Raw genomic sequence first — 17,683 nt, forward strand, 5'->3', positions numbered from 1 at the left:
ATGCATTTTAACATTTAACCATGAAGAAATTTAGAGCTTATTAATGTAGTGCTTTCTCTTTCTGTCAGGTTCCATCTCACCAGAAAAGAAACCCAGAGGACGTCCTCCTAGGGCTCTAGCTGTGCAGAGAGTTGGCACTGATATTGAGACAGCCCCTTTACCTCTCACCACAGCTCCTACAGAGAAGGTAAAACGACCACCAGGGAGGCCTCCTGGCACTGGAGAACAAAAAAGAAGAGGCCGCCCTCCTGCTTCTGCCAGCCAGAGGAGCTGGCAACAGAGCGGCTATGCACTCCCTGAAGAGGATGGGGATGCAGAACAGGAGTGCAGCTCCAGTCCCACACACCACAAGGACGGTGTGGAGGACGAAGACAAGGAGAAAAGGCAAACTCTGCTCAGTTCTGGGCACCATCAGGGATCTGAGGCTAAGCTTCACAAAATCAGCCGGGAGTCCAAGGTGACCAAACTGAAAAGATTGCGGGATGTCAAACTGAGCCCACTGAAGTCTAAGCTGAAGGCCATTGTGAGGAAGAGTGTCCCAGTTCCTGGTGTGCGAAGACGGGGGCGGGGCAGGCCACCTTCTGCCGAGCGCCTCAAAGCTGAAGCTGCTGCCGCTGCTGCTCAGACTGCTAACGCCTCCTCGGCCCAGGACATGTCCACTATGGCACCTGGGACTGCCAAACATAAGGCCTTCAGGGTTCGTCGGGAACAAGATTTGAGTGCCCGAACTCCACATGATCTCAAGCTCAGGGCTTCTCATCCTGCTGATGAATGCACTAGCCCAGATCCCCATGACTCCCCTACAGTCAACCCAATGACCCCAACTAAACATGGGAGGCCGTTAGGGTTACGTCAGAGCCCTCGCCATATCAAACCTGTGCGGGTTGTCCCTCCCTCCAAGCGCACTGATGCCACTATTGCAAAGCAGCTGCTGCAGCGGGCAAAGAAGGGCGCCCAGAAAAAGAAGCTATTGGAAAAAGAAGCTATTGGCACCCAAGGAACTGCAGGTCTTGAGGGTGGGAAGCACAGGAGGCGAACGCAACTAACAAACATCAGGCAATTCATCATGCCTGTTGTGAGCACAGTGTCGTTGCGCATCATCAAGACTCCAAAGCGGTTTATTGAGGATGAGGGCAGTTTCAGCACTCCACCTCCGCACATGAAAATTGCTCGATTGGATTCTGCAGTATCTGCTCCAGCACCTCAACCCATAATACCCGCCCCAGCTCTTCTTTCCACAGCTCCCGTGACAAGTGGAACCACTGCCACACCCGGGGCAGGACCTGCTGTGGACTCTCTCCCTCCTCCCCCACCTCCTGTCCCGACTGGCAGCGCCAACAACATTGCAGCCAGTCTCCTTAACAGCAGCTGCAACAATAGCACTAGCAACGGGAGATTCAGTAGCAGTGCGGCATCTTGTGGCTCCAGTGCTGTTTCGCAGCATTCCTCTCAGCTCTCTTCTGGTGAGTCATCTCGTTCCAGCAGCCCTAGTCTTGATGACTCCTCCTGTGATTCTCAGGCCTCTGAGGGCACCCAGGCCCTCTCAGAAGAGGCAGATCATTCTCCTGCCTCTCAGGGAGAGACAGAGGCCAGCATACACCACGCCTCGCACCCACCATCACCACCATCCGAGCCGGAGCCAGACCATATAGTGTTGATGGAGCGCAGCAGTCGGGGTCGCAGAGGTCAGAGTCAGAGGCGTGGTGCTTTAGTGGCACGTGGTAGGGGCAGCCTGATTTGTGGAAGGAAACAGGCCATCATCAGCTCAGCCACAGGGGTTTCACAAGCTGGATCTCAACAAGCCTCTTCCACGGCATCGTCATCCTCTTCCCCACCACCTCCTCCTCTTCTCAGCCCTCCTCAGCCTCCCCAGGGAGCTTCATCTAATGCACCTGAGCATCACTCGCACTCTCCATGGATGATGTCACATTCCATTGCCCCTTTTCTGCCCACCTCTCCAATGCTCTCCAGCTCTCACGACAAACGTCGCTCCATATTACGAGAGCCCACTTTCCGCTGGAAGTCTTTGTCATGTGCTGAAAATAAGTACTTCTCCTCTGCCAAGTACGCAAAGGAGGGCCTTATCCGCAAACCTACTTTTGACAATTTTCGTCCTCCTCCACTTACTGCTGAGGATGTGGGCCTCATACCACCAGGACCTGGTGGAGGTAGCGTTGCACCAGGAGGATTCCCAGTGCCTGGTGGTGCAGCAGCTGGGACAGCTTCCAGACTTTTCTCTCCCCTGCATCATCATCCTCACCACAATCACCACCAGCACCCCTCGTCGCGGTTTGAAACGGCACTCCAAAAGCGTAGCCCCCTACTACGTCCCCCTTTCTTCACTCCAAGTCCGGCTCATTCCCGCATCTTTGAGTCGGTCACCCTCCCATCCTCATCAGGGAGCAGCCCTGGCTCTCTGTCTCCCCTTCAAGTCTCACCAACATCAAACAAAAAGAGAAAAGGGTCTAGGTTCTCACGTGCACAACCCAGGTCACCCTCGCACTCTATGACTACCAGGAGCAGTCAGTCAGGAGTTCAAACAGGGAAGGCCTCTGAGCAATCCATGATTAGCAGTTCTGTTCCCATAAGTGTGACTGGGAATTCCAGTCCATTGCCTGGAGTTGCAGTCAGTCCACTTGCTGCCAGTGCCTTATCACAAGCTTCTTTCAGTGGCTTCCCCTCAGGCTCCATTAGTCTTACGAGCCACGGAGTTTCCGATGGGCGGCGAGCAGCAGGGGGTCTAAGTGTGAGTGGGAGTTCTGCTTCATCTTCACAGCTCTTCCCACTTTTTACCCCCAGTAATCAAGGATCAGGTGGGGGAACTGGAAAAGCAGGAAGGGAACGGAGCATCTCCGCTACTAGAGACACAGGTACAAAGGAGAAGGACAGGGACACTGAGAAGAATAGAGAGCGTGAAAAGGAGAACAAAAGAGATGGAAGGAAAGACTGGGATAAAAGAGGGAAGAGCCTACCATCAGAGGCTTCCCCTAATTCTACGTCCAGCCTCTTTCCAATGGAGGCCAGGGACATTGAAGAATCTCTCACCCAAAAAAGGACACCTGGTCGAAAGAAGTCAGTCACAGTTGACCCTGGTGCAGAGGCCTCCCCAAGCGACTCTGCAGCAGTTCAACCTGTTGGGGCCTTGTCCTCCAAGGGTCGTCTGGCCAAAAAAGGCAGACCTTCAGAGAAGAGTATTGAAGCGGAGGGAGTAGAGAGGGAGAAGGACAAGGAGAAATTGAGTGCTCCTACCCAAGCAGGGCAGATGGGAAAACCCCCTGCCACCACATCACTGGACTCCGTGTTAGATCATGCCGAGAAACAGCCAGTCACAGATAGGCGTGTCGCAGGGCTGCTGAGAAAAGCTAAAGCTCAGCTCAATAAGATAGAGAAGAGAGAGGTGCAACCTGGCGATCAATCCAAATTACCGGTATGTCCTGTCTTTTGCTGTCCCCTTTGGTTTGAAAGATGTTCCCAGGTTGTTTTTCCCAAATGCACAGTTTGTTTGTCTTGTGCAGGGTCAAGAGAGTGACACTTCTGAGACGTCAGTCCGTGGTCCACGGATTAAGCATGTGTGTCGTCGTGCAGCTGTAGCTCTGGGTCGCAACCGTGCTGTGTTCCCAGATGATATGCCTACCCTTAGTGCCTTGCCATGGGAGGAAAGAGAAAAGATCTTGTCTTCCATGGGAAATGATGGTGAGAGAACATCTTAGAAATTGTTTGAGATATATATATTTATTTATTTTTTTTATTTTTTTTTTAAGAAAAGTGTCATTGTTTTTAACCCTTTCTTTAATGGTGCTTGAATAGACAAATCATCAGTGGCGGGATCAGAGGAGGCGGAGCCACCCACGCCTCCTATTAAGCCAGTAACTAGGCAGAAAACGGTCCATGAGGCCCCACCCAGAAAGGGCCGGCGCTCTCGACGCTGCGGGCAGTGTCCAGGCTGCCAAGTCCCAAATGACTGTGGGGTCTGCACTAACTGCCTGGATAAGCCCAAATTTGGGGGACGCAATATTAAAAAGCAGTGTTGCAAGTAAGTGTGAAATCTTTTTATTGTGGCTTTCAGAACTTTAAAAGTGTAATTGCCCATAAAACTCTGCTTGTCATCACAGAGTCCGGAAGTGTCAGAACTTGCAGTGGATGCCGTCGAAGTTTCTTCAGAAGCAGGCAAAAGGTCAGTCTTCTTGGAACACCCTTTTTATAAGCCAGAGATGCTCTAATGTTTCAATTAATTGTCTATTTGCATCAACTACAGGTAAAAAGGACAGAAGGAGGAATAAATTGTCAGAAAAAAAGGATTCACATCACAAATCTCAGTGTTCTGAAGCAAGCCCCAAGCCAACCCCTCCTCCAAAAGATGACCCACCCCATAAGAAAAGTGAAACTCCACCGCCTACGCAAGGAGAGGACAAACAAAAGCAGGGACCACCTTCTGCACCATCCTCACCAGCTTCCTCCCCAAAGGACCCTCTGCTCTCTAGTCCTTCTGATGACCCCAAACATTCTCAAACCCCTTTGAGCTCAACTTTTAGAAAGGAACGGAAGCAGCAGCCAAGTTCTTCACCCACCCCTGTACACACTGCCCCATCTTCCCCACCAGCACAGTCCCAGCAGTCCTTGCAGCAGCAAAGCCAATTGCCAGCAAAAAAGGAAGGTCTTGCAAAGTCCCAGCCCACTGAGCCCAAGAAGAAATCTCAACAACAAAGTCATCCCAGTTCCACCACAGACACAGGTAAGGAGATGTGGAAATTAACTGTATGTATGATTTACTGTTAACTTTAAATTGGGGCACCCAATCCTGCTCCTGCACAGACACCTTCCAGCCTAGGACTAGACACTTCTGACTTAACGTAGCTTTAATGTTTTTGTTTTATGGTCATGTCATCTCTTAGCATCCGAAGCGAAGATAAAGAAACAGACCACTCGATGTGTTCAACCACTCAAGCCTAAACCAAAAGAAAAGGTAAGCAGATGTTCCAGGCATTTTTGTATCAGTTTATGCCATAAACAGTTTTTTAAATAAAAACAGGTTTGTCTTCTCTTTCTCTGGATAGTGGTTTATATTCTTTATGATGCTGACGTTCCTGTGACTCATAGCACAAACGATGGTCACAGGTTCAATTCCCAGGGGATGTACATACCAGAGTATGTGAGTGCAGCAGAGTGAAGCGGAGGGATTTTGAATGGAGCGAGGAGCGGATTTTTTAAAAGTCAGAGCAGCGTGGTTTTCACTCGCTCCTAGAGCGCTCCACCACCGCTCCATCATGAATACAAATCATGGTGAAAAAATCCCTGGAAATCCCGAAACACTATTCACATAGCACATTGGAAAAATTTGCTCACAGAATACATCTCCCTAGAATATTTTTCACCTCCTTACAATACTTCGGAACCACAACACTCCAGATCAGACCTCTTTCAACTTTTACAAATGTGACACTATTAATATCTTAGAAACATTGAGCTGTTGATGGAATGATGTTTTGTATAAGGACGGTAACGGTTTAATGAAGATCATAACACTAAATATACTTAAAATATATAAATATAACTAAATCAGGTTTGCCCCCAACATATACCATACGTTTTTAATGCACTGCATGCTGATTTTAATGCACCACACCCCTTCCTTTAAAGCACCACCTCAGCTTAGACATATATACATATAGTTATCTCATCGTGAATGAGAGGAGAGAAGGAAGAAAACAAATATATTAAAAAAATAATAATAATAATAAATAAATAAAAATACACTGACACAGAAGTTAGAATAGGTGTGGTATGTGTTGGGTATATGCCATTATTACATTATTATTACTATTGTTACTATTATTATTACTTTTATCTCTATTGATATTACTGTTGCCGCCATCACAGAATATTGTTATCATCACCATCTTTAGTATTTTCATTATTATTATTTATTTTATGCATGTCAATATTACTTAAATACTACTACTACTATTATTCAGATTGTCATGACTGTTTGCTTTCATCGCTGTTATTGTCATTGCTGTTTTTTTTTGTGTTCACCATATGTTGTATGTTTTGCACTCCTACTAAAAAAAAAAAATGAGTACAATTCATGCCAACGACCCGTAATATAACTGCATATTTAGTAGGAATTCACATGTTAAACATATTTAGCTAGCTTGATAGAGAAGGATCACTCAAATCAGAAAGAATGTAATTCTATGATAACGGCAATGAGTGGGAAGTTATAGTTCTCAGGGAATTTGTTTGTTCCTTCTAGATAATGAATATGTTCAGGTGAAAGCATGATTTAAACAAGTACTAAAACACTTATTCACACGCAATCTTTCTCTCAATAATGCATTCAAACAAATGTAATCTTACAGTGCTACTTCATCTGTATCTGATTTCGAATGAGCAGAAATCTGTAAGAAATGCATTGATCCATAGGTAAAATAACTGATGAAAATGTACTGTTATTTTCATCATAGAATTTGTACCACAAAAAGCAGCAATTATACCTTTTAATGCTGACAACAATGTTATTAGCTTAACATGTGGTAGGAAAAAAGTTTGCACACTAGTGTTCCAATAAGCCACTTTGAAACTCAACTTTTATTTTTTTATATATGTTGTGAACACAACAGTGATATTTAAAACATACTGAAATACTTTAGACGCAGAGTGGTGTTTCTGATATCAGTGAGTGCGGAGTGGAGCAGGAAATGGTGAACCCAGAGTGGAGGGATTATTAAATGCTTGGAGCGCAGAGGGGAAATTGTTGAAGCTCCACTCCGCTCATATACTCTGGTACATACTGATAAAAATGTACCTTGAATACACTGTAAGTCACTTAGTAAAAGCATCTGCCATATAGCATTGCAGCGATGGCAGAAGAGTTTCAAAACGACATGCAAAACGACAGTTTTAAAAATATTTTGGATTTAACTAAGGTACTATCGGAAGTTTTTTTTTAAATATTTGATTTTTATTTATTTGGTAAACCAGTGTTTGTAGATTTTTATTTGTTTGACATTTAAAAAAAAAAAAAAAATCAAGTATGCCTGGTCTCAAATCTTTCTTATTCGTTGTACTAGTAAATGTACGTTTCTTATTTATTTGGTTCCACAGTTTACTGATTTTCAGTTTTGTATACCTAAAGTTTGTGTAAGTTATTTGTTATTATATATTAGGCATGGTATATTTTTTTGTTTTGTTAATAAAAGTTCTATGCTGTACGTTGTATTTTCTTCTTGCTTGAATTGAATTCATGCAATTGATGCTAATTTGAAAGTGAAAGTAAAATGCTATTTACAAGCTATATAAAACGGAAGGTAAGTGAGGAAAAGAGGGAAAACTACCCCCCACCCCCCCACCCCCCCACACACACCATGATGATACTGGTGCTACCGGTGTCGTCACTCGTCGATTAACCTGTGGGAAAATTCCCTCAACGTCATAACCCTACAGCCATATGCAATGATGTAATGGAAATGTTGTTTTGTTTTTTTTTTACAGGAGAAACAAATACCCAAACCTGACAGCAGTACTTTAAACTCCCAGTGCACTCCTTCGACTGAGGGCACTGCCAAGCAGAAAGTGCCCTGCGATGGAGTGCATCGAATCAGAGTAGATTTTAAGGAGGACTATGACATTGAGAATGTGTGGGACATGGGTGGACTCAGCATTCTCACCTCTGTGCCAATCACCCCGCAGGTGGTGTGCTTTCTCTGTGCCAGCAGTGGTAATGTAGAGGTGGGCTATATTTTGTTTATAATTGCTGAAACACAAAAGTGATGAGATTTGTTCTTATGGCTTGTCGTCTTCAGTTTGTTTTCTGCCAGGTGTGCTGTGAACCCTTCCACCTCTTCTGCTTGGGGGAGACAGAACGCCCTCATGAGGAACAGTGGGAGAACTGGTGTTGTCGCCGATGCCGCTTTTGCCACATCTGTGGCCGGCAGTATCAGAAAACCAAAGTAAGACTTTCTATTCAGTTGCATTTGTGTCACAATATAGATCAGAGATGATTCATATTCAAGAATTGTATGCAGAAATGCATGACAAAAAATTATTATTATTTTTATTTTTTTAAAGAAGTGAGACTAATGGAAGAATTACTATGCAAGTACTTCAATGGCAGGTATTTTTCATGTTTTGGGGGTTTTCTCCTAAAGAATTAAAGACAGTTGAGGGCACTTTGATTTAGTATTTCAGAGTCTCTGATCATAGGAATAGTGAAGTGCTTCCAACAATAACAGAACTAAGAGTGTTGGAACAGAGGGAGGAAAGTTTTAAAATCTTCAGATTTAATTAGAACCAGTATATTATGAGACAGATTCATGTAATTATTCCTAAAAAGCATGTTTATTTCACACAATGTTAAGTCATATGACCATCAGATCTAAAAGGATGGGATGCATTCTGATGTAATGGTTAAAGATAAATGGAGAATTTTAATTTTCAAAGCATGAGTCAGCTTGGATCGCAAATGATGAATGTCCTCATTTGGTATGTGCTAGTGAAAAATACCTCCTTATGAAAGGCAAATACTTGACTCTCTGGAATTATCATTTCCTTTTGGTACACTTAATAACCGACTAAGCAACTTCCAAGTTTGGGCTTATTTCTTTTTAAAAGCCCTAGCCGCCCCCAAAATCTTCAGAAATGACAAACGCGCAATACCCAGATGGAATCAAAATTAAAAATTGCTTTTTTTTTTATCATCTAGCAACTACTGGAGTGTGACAAGTGCCGAAATAGCTATCACCCTGAGTGCCTGGGACCCAACCACCCTACCAGACCCACCAAGAAGAAAAGAATCTGGGTACACTTATCTTAGATGTCTGTAACATCTGTGGTATTTTTGCTGCATTCTCCCATGATTATTTTTCCTTCTGCCACAGATTTGCACCAAGTGTGTGCGCTGTAAGAGCTGTGGAGCCACCAAACCAGGGAAGGCCTGGGATGCAAAGTGGTCACATGATTTCTCTTTGTGTCATGACTGTGCCAAACTCTTAGCTAAAGGTCAGTGCAATTCATTCTGGATGTTTATTTTATGCCTTTAAACTTTGTAATTAATGTTTTCTTTTTCCCCTTTCCAGGCAACGTCTGCCCTCTCTGTAATAAGTGCTATGATGACGATGACTGTGATGGCAAAATTAAGTGTAGGAAGTGTGATCGCTGGGTGCATGCCAAATGTGAAAGTTTAACAGGTGACTTATGAGTTTTTTTTCCATATCTCTTATGTCATGTGACATTACAGGGCACCATGAGATCAAACTAACAATCCAGCTGACAAAATGACAAAATCAGAGAATCCTGAAAAAAGTATCATGTTTCCACAAAAGTATTAAGCAACATGACTGTTTTCAACATTGGTAATAGTGTTTTTTCGAAGCAGAATATTAGCATGATGTCTGAAGGATCATGTGACACTGAAGACTGGGGTAATGGGTGCTGAATATTCAGCTTTGCCATCACAGAAATAAATTTTAAAATATATTAAAATAGAAAAGTCATTTGAAATTGTAATAAGTCCTCATAATATTACTGTTTTTTTTATTTTTTGATCAAATAAATGCAGCTTGAGACTTTAAAAACTTTTAAAGTCTTACCAACCATAGACCTTTGTATGGTAGTGCTACACTCCAAACATAATCTTTGTTGCTTTTATTCTTTTTTCTTTAGATGATATGTATGAGCTCTTGTCTAACCTGCCTGAGACTGTGGCCTACTCCTGTTCAAACTGCACTGAGCCCCATTCTGCTGAGTGGCGCACAGTCTTGGAGAAAGAAATTCAGAAGTCCATGCAGCAAGTTCTTACTGCCCTGCTCAACTCCCGCACATCCACTCACCTGCTTCGCTACAGACAGGTGAGTTGCCATCTGCAGTTCTAGAAGTTCCCACCAGCTTTATAGTCACTACATAACCTATTGATTTATCTTCTTTGTTTCAGGCGGTTATGAAGCCACCTGAGCTGAACCCAGAGACAGAAGAAAGCCTTCCCTCACGCCGTTCACCAGAGGGCCCTGACCCCCCTGTGCTGACAGAGGTCTCTCCGCCAAATGATTCACCGCTCGATTTGGAGTCTGTGGAGAAGAAAATGGATTCTGGACGCTATAAATCTGTGGTAAGAGTTTTTGAGAATCTCCTTTGAATCAATTTAAAGTAAAAAATGTAGCTTTTATGTTTCTTTTCTTCTTTGAAAAATTACCTGCCGTGTTTTGAGCCTCTAATGCAGCAGGGTTCAGATGCTGGTCACATGCATGTGAGAGCCAGGTGTCATTTTCTGCTTCTCTCTTTCAGCTGGAGTTCAGTGATGACATTGTGAAAATCATCCAGACAGCCTTCAATTCAGATGGAGGTCAGCTAGAGAGCAGGAAGGCCAACAGCATGCTCAAGTCCTTTTTTATTCGGGTGAGAAAAAGCTGGTGGACACACAATTCTGACAATAGAATGTCTTGCAGTTCTACATCATTATTGATAATTGCTCTGTCACTGTTATTTGTTACAGCAAATGGAGCGGACTTTTCCGTGGTACAAGGTGAAGGAGTCCAAATTCTGGGAGACGCGCAAAGTCTCTCCTAAGTGAGTCTTTCCTAAGTCTTATCTAATGCTTTAATATGAGCATTGAGAACAAACTCGCCGCTGAGTGTCTGTCTATTCTTTGCTCTCCTTTAGAGCAGAAATATCACCTTTCCATAGGGAATGCAGCCTGTATGGTCTAGTTCCATTGTTTGAGGTCGACAGGCAGTGTCACATTTCACATGGGTGCTTTGACAAGTCGTGTGGTTGGCATTTGGTTTGCTTGTTTGTATACTTCATTTGTTACCATGAATTATTAACAGCAGTGAAGCAAGTTTTTTGTGTGTGTGGGCATGCATGCCTGGCGTTGAATACTGTCTCTTTAAAGAGAAAACACAAATATTTATGTTATTTCCCTTTGGAGTTATGGCTATCAGCTTATGAACTTTGTCACTGGCACCTTATTTCTGAATGAGCCTACACTACTGTTCTAAAGTTTGGAGATCAGAAAGCTTTTTTAATTATTATTTTAAAATAATTTAATCTTTAATTCAAGAAGCTTGTATAGAACTTATAAAACTTAAGTGATACAAGTTGGTAAAGACATTTTACAAAAGATGATAAAAAGATGCAGTTCTTATAAATGCTGTAAACAAACTCTAATATTATATAACAAAGACATGGTTAACAAGCCTGTGTTGTATCTTTGCAGTAGTGGACTGCTTCCCAATGCTGTGTTGCCTCCATCTTTGGATCACAACTATGCCCAGTGGCAGGAGAGGGAGGAGATAGCCAGGGCTGAGAAGCCTGTGCTAATGAAAAAGATCATCCCGGCTCCCCGTCCTAAAGCACCTGGAGAAACTTACTCCCCGATTGCCCCCACACTACCACCTCCTCCACCCATGCTTATCCATGGTGAGAAAGTTGATTTAAAGCACAATAAATCCGATCATGTATAGGAAATACTGATATATTGTACATTATGTGTTAGTCAAATAATCTATCAGTCTATCAGTCTGTCTGTCTGTCATCTGACTCTATTTATCTATCTATCTATAGAAGAGAGACTTAGTGTATGCAAGTTACACAGGAATATTTATTTTGTGTTCAGACCACAGCCCTGAAGACAACACTGATATTCCCCCTCCTCCTGGTGTAGGTGACAACAGAAAATGTGCGCTTTGTCTGAATTATGGAGATGAAAACACAAATGTGAGTAATCGCCCACAAAAAAGAATGCATTAACATGTATTGATGTCGATTTATACTGTATTTCAATCATGTTCATTTTGTAAGACATTGTATTGTAATTTGTTTTCTAGGATTGTGGAAGATTGCTTTATATTGGCCAGAATGAGTGGACCCATGTGAACTGTGCACTTTGGTCATCCGAGGTGTTCGAAGATGTTGATGGTGCACTCAAAAATGTCCACATGGCCGTCAGGAGAGGCAAAAAGCTGGTACATAATCTAAGCCATGTGCTGTATTTGTTCATTCAATTACAGTGCCAGAATATGCATTTGTGTAATTATGTTGGCTTTTGTTAAAAAGCCTACTAAAAACAAAAGAGACTTTAGGCAACAAATCTTTCCCCCTCCAAAAATAGACTGCATTATGCTTTTTCTCAGCAATGTGAAAATTGTCACAAACCCGGAGCCACGGTGAGTTGTTGTCTGACCTCCTGTACCAACAACTACCATTTCATGTGTGCACGTCAGCAGCAGTGTGCCTTTTTAGAGGACAAGAAGGTTTACTGTCAGCATCACAGAGATCTCATAAAGGGCGAGGTAAGGAATGATACATGCAAGCAACTAATGCACTAATGATTACATGTTTGTTGTGAAGTATTGGATTTATTGTACATAATTAACCTTCTTTAAAGGTGGTGCCAGATTCAGGCTTTGAAGTCACTCGGAGGGTCCTTGTGGACTTTGAGGGAATAAGTCTGAGAAGAAAGTTTGTTAATGGGCTTGAACCAGATAACATCCACATGATGATAGGTCTGTATGTCTTTGCAGGGTTTTTGGAGTTCATGAGGAATTAACTACAGTACATCAAATTTAAATACCGCTTTTTTTCTTGGTACAGGGTCTATGACCATCGACTGTCTTGGTATGCTAACTGAACTGTCTGATTGTGAGCGGAAGCTGTTTCCTGTGGGATACCAGTAAGTCTTTGAAATCAGTGTTGTATTTCAATAAACATAAGACGTGAAATGGAATAACCACTTGATGTATTTACACAGATGCTCAAGGGTCTACTGGAGCACTCTAGATGCCCGCAAGCGCTGTGTCTATAAATGTAGAATTTTAGTGTGCCGCTCCTCTATGACTGAAACTACCAATAACAACACAGCAGCTCAAGAAGAAAACCACACAATTGCTCATAGTCCTTCACCTGTTTCAGGTAAGTAGATTTAAGTTTGTTATTGTCATTCCAATATTTTATTGGAATTTTAAAAACTAACCATTATTAAACATTTCAGCTGAGGTGAATGCTGCTTTGATTGCACCCACAGATTCCACAAAACCATCAAATGTGCCTTCCACACCAAAACCAAGGGTTTATTTTAGGAACAGACACCCAAGCTACCCTCCATGTCATCGTTCTCCCTCAACCAGACCACTTCCCTCCCCAGGTAAGAGCTATATACATTTAAATGCTTATATTTTATATTGGTTATATTTGAAAGCTTTTGTTAATATTATTCAATGTGTTTTTTCCCCATTAGATGGTTTTAGTAGTTCAGCCCATGAAATTGTGACAGTGGGCGACCCTCTGCTGAACTCCACTCTACGAAGCATTGGATCTCGTCGACACAGCACTTCCTCCATCTCTGCTCAACAACCTAAGGAAAAGGTTTCCTCTCCTCAACAGGGAGGCACACTATCCATTCAGAGAGGCAATTCATCTGCCCCATCCCTGTCCTTAACCACAAAGGAAACTTTAACCAGGGACACAGACAAAGGAAAACCACCATCTGGAGAGAGATCTCACAATCGAGAGGCAAATTCAGTGAACGCTGGGGCACAGCGTCGACTCAGTTTTGGTTTCACTGAAAAAATAGAAGCAACCAAAAATCAGGCAGATGGTGAGAGTTTGAAGTCATCGCAACCAGTTAGCATAAGTCAGGCGTCACCACCTCTTGGAACTGCAGTATTGACAGGACATCAGAAAGGAAGTGGCAGTTTAAAAACCGAGAAAGGGAAACAAGCCACAAAAGATACTGACCTACCAGCCGGAGCCACTTTCATGTCCAGTCATCCACTTGCCACGCTTCCTAAGGACAAAGCTAATCCAGTCAAGGAAGGAAATGTGACATCAGTGTCTGTTTCAAAAGACACAGGAAAGACTGGGTCTCCACAACCATTTTACTGCAAAAGTAGAAAGTCTCACGTCTTTGTATCTGGTCCAGCTGCGGCAGTGAAGCCTCTCTGGTCATCTGGTGCCAAGGTTGGAGAGGAGGACATAAAGCATGGCTTCCAGGCAAGTGCTGCTGTCACTGCTAGTCATGGAACCTCTAGCACCAAAGAAAAACACTCCAAAGTCAAAATGAATGTGAGCAGGGATGTTTCAAAAGAAAGAAAAGAGACTGCTCAAAACCAAAACCCAGTTCTTAACAGCAACTCTAAAAGCAGCGATGTCAAAACACAAGGTCGGTGTCCACCTCCTCACAACAGTAGCAATAAAGCCACTGCACTCAGCAGTAACACTGGGTCTAGCACAGTGAAAGTTAATAAATTTGATCAGAAGGAAATGGAGAAGACGTTAAAATCCAAAGAGAGTTTTAGCTTCGAGAAAAAGCATAGTTCAGCCATGGATGCTATTCAGCCGAAAGCAGGGTCTGAAAGAGGTGTTAGGCCACCACAGATACACCCTAAATCAAGTAAGGAAGTTACTCCAATGGTGAAGAAACCCAATGAGAGGCTGCCTCTAATGTCTCAGAAAATGGATCCTAATGGAACCAAAGCTATCAGCATGCCCCCTAACACAAACACGTACAGTTCTGTCACCCCTAGCAGCCAGGGCCCCCAAAGAAGGTCCTCTCGAGCGATGGTTTTCTCCCCATGTGCAAGTTCAGAAAGCTCAGAATCAGACAGCCACATTCACCCAGATGATTCTGAGGAGCACCTCATGGACCACCAATGTGCCGATGATGGGGAGGACCATAATTTAGAGGATGAAGGCAGCGTCGATAAGCACCACGAGGATGATAGTGATGGTTCGGCAGGTTCAGCAAAGCGCAGATACCCAAGGCGGAGTGCCCGTGCTAGATCAAACATGTTCTTTGGGCTAACCCCCTTCTATGGTGTGCGATCATATGGGGAGGAAGACATACCCTTCTGCAAAACTGGTGAAATCTCTATGAAAAAGCGCACTGGGAGCAGCAAGCGTTCAGCTGAAGGACAAGTTGATGGGGCAGATGATATGAGCACATCTTCTTCAGCAGACAGTGGAGAGGATGAAGAAGGAGGAATCTGTTCAAATAAGGACACATATTATTACAACTTTACACGCACTATAATAAACCCAAACTCTGGTCTTCCACCTATTGCGGGTATTGATCAATGTTTGGGAAAAGGGTCACAGATCCACAGGTTCTTGAGGGACCAGGCAAAGGAGCAAGATGATGACAGTGATGAGGTGTCAACAGCAACCAAGAATTTGGAGCTGCAACAAATTGGCCAGCTAGATGGCGTAGATGACAGTTCTGAGAGTGATGTTAGTATAACCACCAGCAGCACAACCACTGCTACTACTTCGTCAACACACAAAAGTTCAGCAAAAAGAAAAAGTAGAGAAAACAGGACAGAGAAAATAAGCATTGACTCAGGGAAAGAGACAGAAAATACCCCAAGTGGGAACAGTCGGAAAAATCAAAAGGATAACTGTCTTCCATTAGGGAAAACACAAGGACAAGACCCCCTTGAAACTCAATTGTCACTCACCACAGATCTCCTCAAGTCTGACTCTGATAACAACAACAGTGATGACTGTGGTAACATCCTACCCTCTGATATTATGGAGTTTGTACTCAATACCCCTTCAATGCAGGCTCTGGGACAGCAGACTGAAGCTCCTTCTGCTGAAACATTCTCTTTAGATGAGAGTTACGGGGTGGATGTTAACCAAAGAAAGGACATGCTTTTTGAAGATTTCACTCAGCCACTGGCCAGTGCTGAACCTGGTGAGAGTGGAGTGAACACCTCCATTGCTGTTGAAGAGTCATATGGTCTTCCCCTTGAGCTGCCCTCTGACCTCTCTGTGCTGACAACTCGAAGTCCCACTGTAAATAACCAAAATCACGGCTCTCTGATCTCCGAAACCTCTGACCGCACCATGTTGGCTCTGGCCACAGAGGAATCGGGAGTTGAGAAAAGTGGGAAGAAACCAAGAACTGGGTCCACAGTATCCAGCAAAAGCCCACAGGACAGATGTGCTGATTCACAGGTTCCAGAAGGTCACATGACTCCAGAACACTTCATTCCTGCATGCATTGACGGTGACCATATCACAAGTCCTGGAGTAGCACCTGTGGGAGAGACAGGGAACCAAGATCTGACGAGGAATAGTAGCACGCCAGCTCTTCCCAGCTCACCCACTTTACCTCTCCAGAGTCAGAAGTTTATCCCTGCTGCCACTGTTAGCTCAGGTCCTGCTCCGATTGCAAGCTCTGCTGTTCAAGCTACCGCCTCTCAATTGAAGCCTGGCCCAGAGAAGCTGATAGTCCTAAATCAACATCTGCAGCCACTCTATGTATTGCAAACCCTTCCCAATGGTGTAACACAAAAGATCCAGATTGCACCATCTGTTAGTGCAACAGGTGTCATGAACACTAGTGCCCCTGTCTTGACAGGCCTCAGTGGTAGCATCTCGACCTCTCAGTCGATTTTTCCTGCTGGTGGCAAAGGTTTAGTGCCTGTATCTCATCACCCACAAATACATGCATTCACAGGCACCACTCAGACAGGTTTCCAGCCAGTTATTCCTAGCACCGCGTCAGGCATTCTCATAGGAGTCACCTCCCACGATCCCCAGATTGGTGTGACAGAGGCAGGAAATAGGCATGATCATGCCTCTGGTGTTGCAATGGTATCTAGTCCTTCATCCATCACCCCAGCTCCAACTATGCTTCCCTCTGGACATGGCAAGAAACGCCTAATTTCTCGTCTTCAGAGCAATAAGAGCAAAAAACAGACTCGTCAAAAGACCCAACCCACACTTGTTCCTTCTGATGTTGGGCCCAATATGACCCTCATAAACTTGTCACCTTCACAAATTACTGCAGGAATCCCTACTCAGACAGGCCTGATGGAACTGGGCACTATAACTGCAACTGCAACACCTCATCGAAAGATTCCTAACATTATAAAACGGCCAAAGCCAGGGGTGATGTACTTGGAGCCTACTCTCCTTCCACAGCCCATGCCCATTTCAACCACAACTCAGCCTGGCATGTTGGGACATGATTCCTCGACTCACCTGCTCCCATGCACTGTGTCAGGGCTCAACCCCAGTCAGTCCGTTTTGAATGTGGTGTCGGTGCCTCCCACTGCACCTGGAAACTTTTTGGGAGCGAGCTCTGTATCACTGAGCGCCCCAGGCCTCATAAGTTCTACTGAGATCACAGGATCTATAAATAAGCTTCTCATCAAAGCCAACCCTCACAACCTGGGCCTTCCAGAGCAACAGATGGTTCTTCATTCAGGAACCCCCATGATGTCTCATCTTACTAATCCTGCCCAGACATCCATTGCCAGTAGCATCTGTGTGTTTCCCCCAAACCAAAGCATAAGCATGTCTGTCAACCAGCAGTTGGAGAAAGAGGGCAGCATTCATCTCCAGCACCGAGTCCTGGCAGATAAAACCCTTGACCCAAATGTCAATTCAGCTGGTCAAGTGGCTCTTGCCCCTAATCCCATTGCTCAAGATCTGAACAAAAGTCATGTTGTTGGTGTCCTCACTCAGAGTTCACGAACTTCTCCCTTTTCTCGACCACCACATCAGCAACAGTCCTCAAAGTTACCTGCTGGAGCGGCATCCACAGCCATTGGGAAGGGAAAGCAAAAGGCCAAAAGACCTCGACCAAGCCCAGATAAGAGCAGTGGAAAGAAACACAAAGGACTCCACTCAGATACACCAACTGTTGACGCATCTGCAATTCAGTTATCATATTTACCAGGGT

At 44.1% G+C, this 17,683-nt stretch overlaps 1 protein-coding gene across 1 annotated transcript in view; it reads left to right on the forward strand.

The window, feature by feature from the left end:
* LOC306851055 (histone-lysine N-methyltransferase 2A-like) overlaps positions 1-17,683 on the forward strand; it is a 32,311-nt gene that overhangs the window by 8,376 nt on the left and 6,252 nt on the right. Inside the window, exons 3-26 of the mRNA XM_079387101.1 lie at positions 69-3,427; positions 3,516-3,693; positions 3,808-4,033; positions 4,113-4,174; positions 4,256-4,732; positions 4,893-4,963; positions 7,492-7,728; positions 7,803-7,949; positions 8,702-8,797; positions 8,877-8,997; positions 9,075-9,185; positions 9,661-9,845; positions 9,929-10,102; positions 10,279-10,389; positions 10,487-10,560; positions 11,210-11,412; positions 11,609-11,709; positions 11,820-11,957; positions 12,126-12,284; positions 12,380-12,497; positions 12,586-12,664; positions 12,743-12,903; positions 13,016-13,135; positions 13,229-17,681. Of these exons, the coding sequence (XP_079243227.1) occupies positions 69-3,427; positions 3,516-3,693; positions 3,808-4,033; positions 4,113-4,174; positions 4,256-4,732; positions 4,893-4,963; positions 7,492-7,728; positions 7,803-7,949; positions 8,702-8,797; positions 8,877-8,997; positions 9,075-9,185; positions 9,661-9,845; positions 9,929-10,102; positions 10,279-10,389; positions 10,487-10,560; positions 11,210-11,412; positions 11,609-11,709; positions 11,820-11,957; positions 12,126-12,284; positions 12,380-12,497; positions 12,586-12,664; positions 12,743-12,903; positions 13,016-13,135; positions 13,229-17,681 (11,161 nt within the window). The remainder of the gene's footprint in view (positions 1-68; positions 3,428-3,515; positions 3,694-3,807; positions 4,034-4,112; positions 4,175-4,255; positions 4,733-4,892; positions 4,964-7,491; positions 7,729-7,802; positions 7,950-8,701; positions 8,798-8,876; positions 8,998-9,074; positions 9,186-9,660; positions 9,846-9,928; positions 10,103-10,278; positions 10,390-10,486; positions 10,561-11,209; positions 11,413-11,608; positions 11,710-11,819; positions 11,958-12,125; positions 12,285-12,379; positions 12,498-12,585; positions 12,665-12,742; positions 12,904-13,015; positions 13,136-13,228; positions 17,682-17,683) is intronic.

The sequence above is a fragment of the Barbus barbus genome (genome assembly GCF_936440315.1).
Source record: "Barbus barbus genome assembly, chromosome: 31".
Classification (NCBI taxonomy): Eukaryota; Metazoa; Chordata; class Actinopteri; order Cypriniformes; family Cyprinidae; genus Barbus; species Barbus barbus.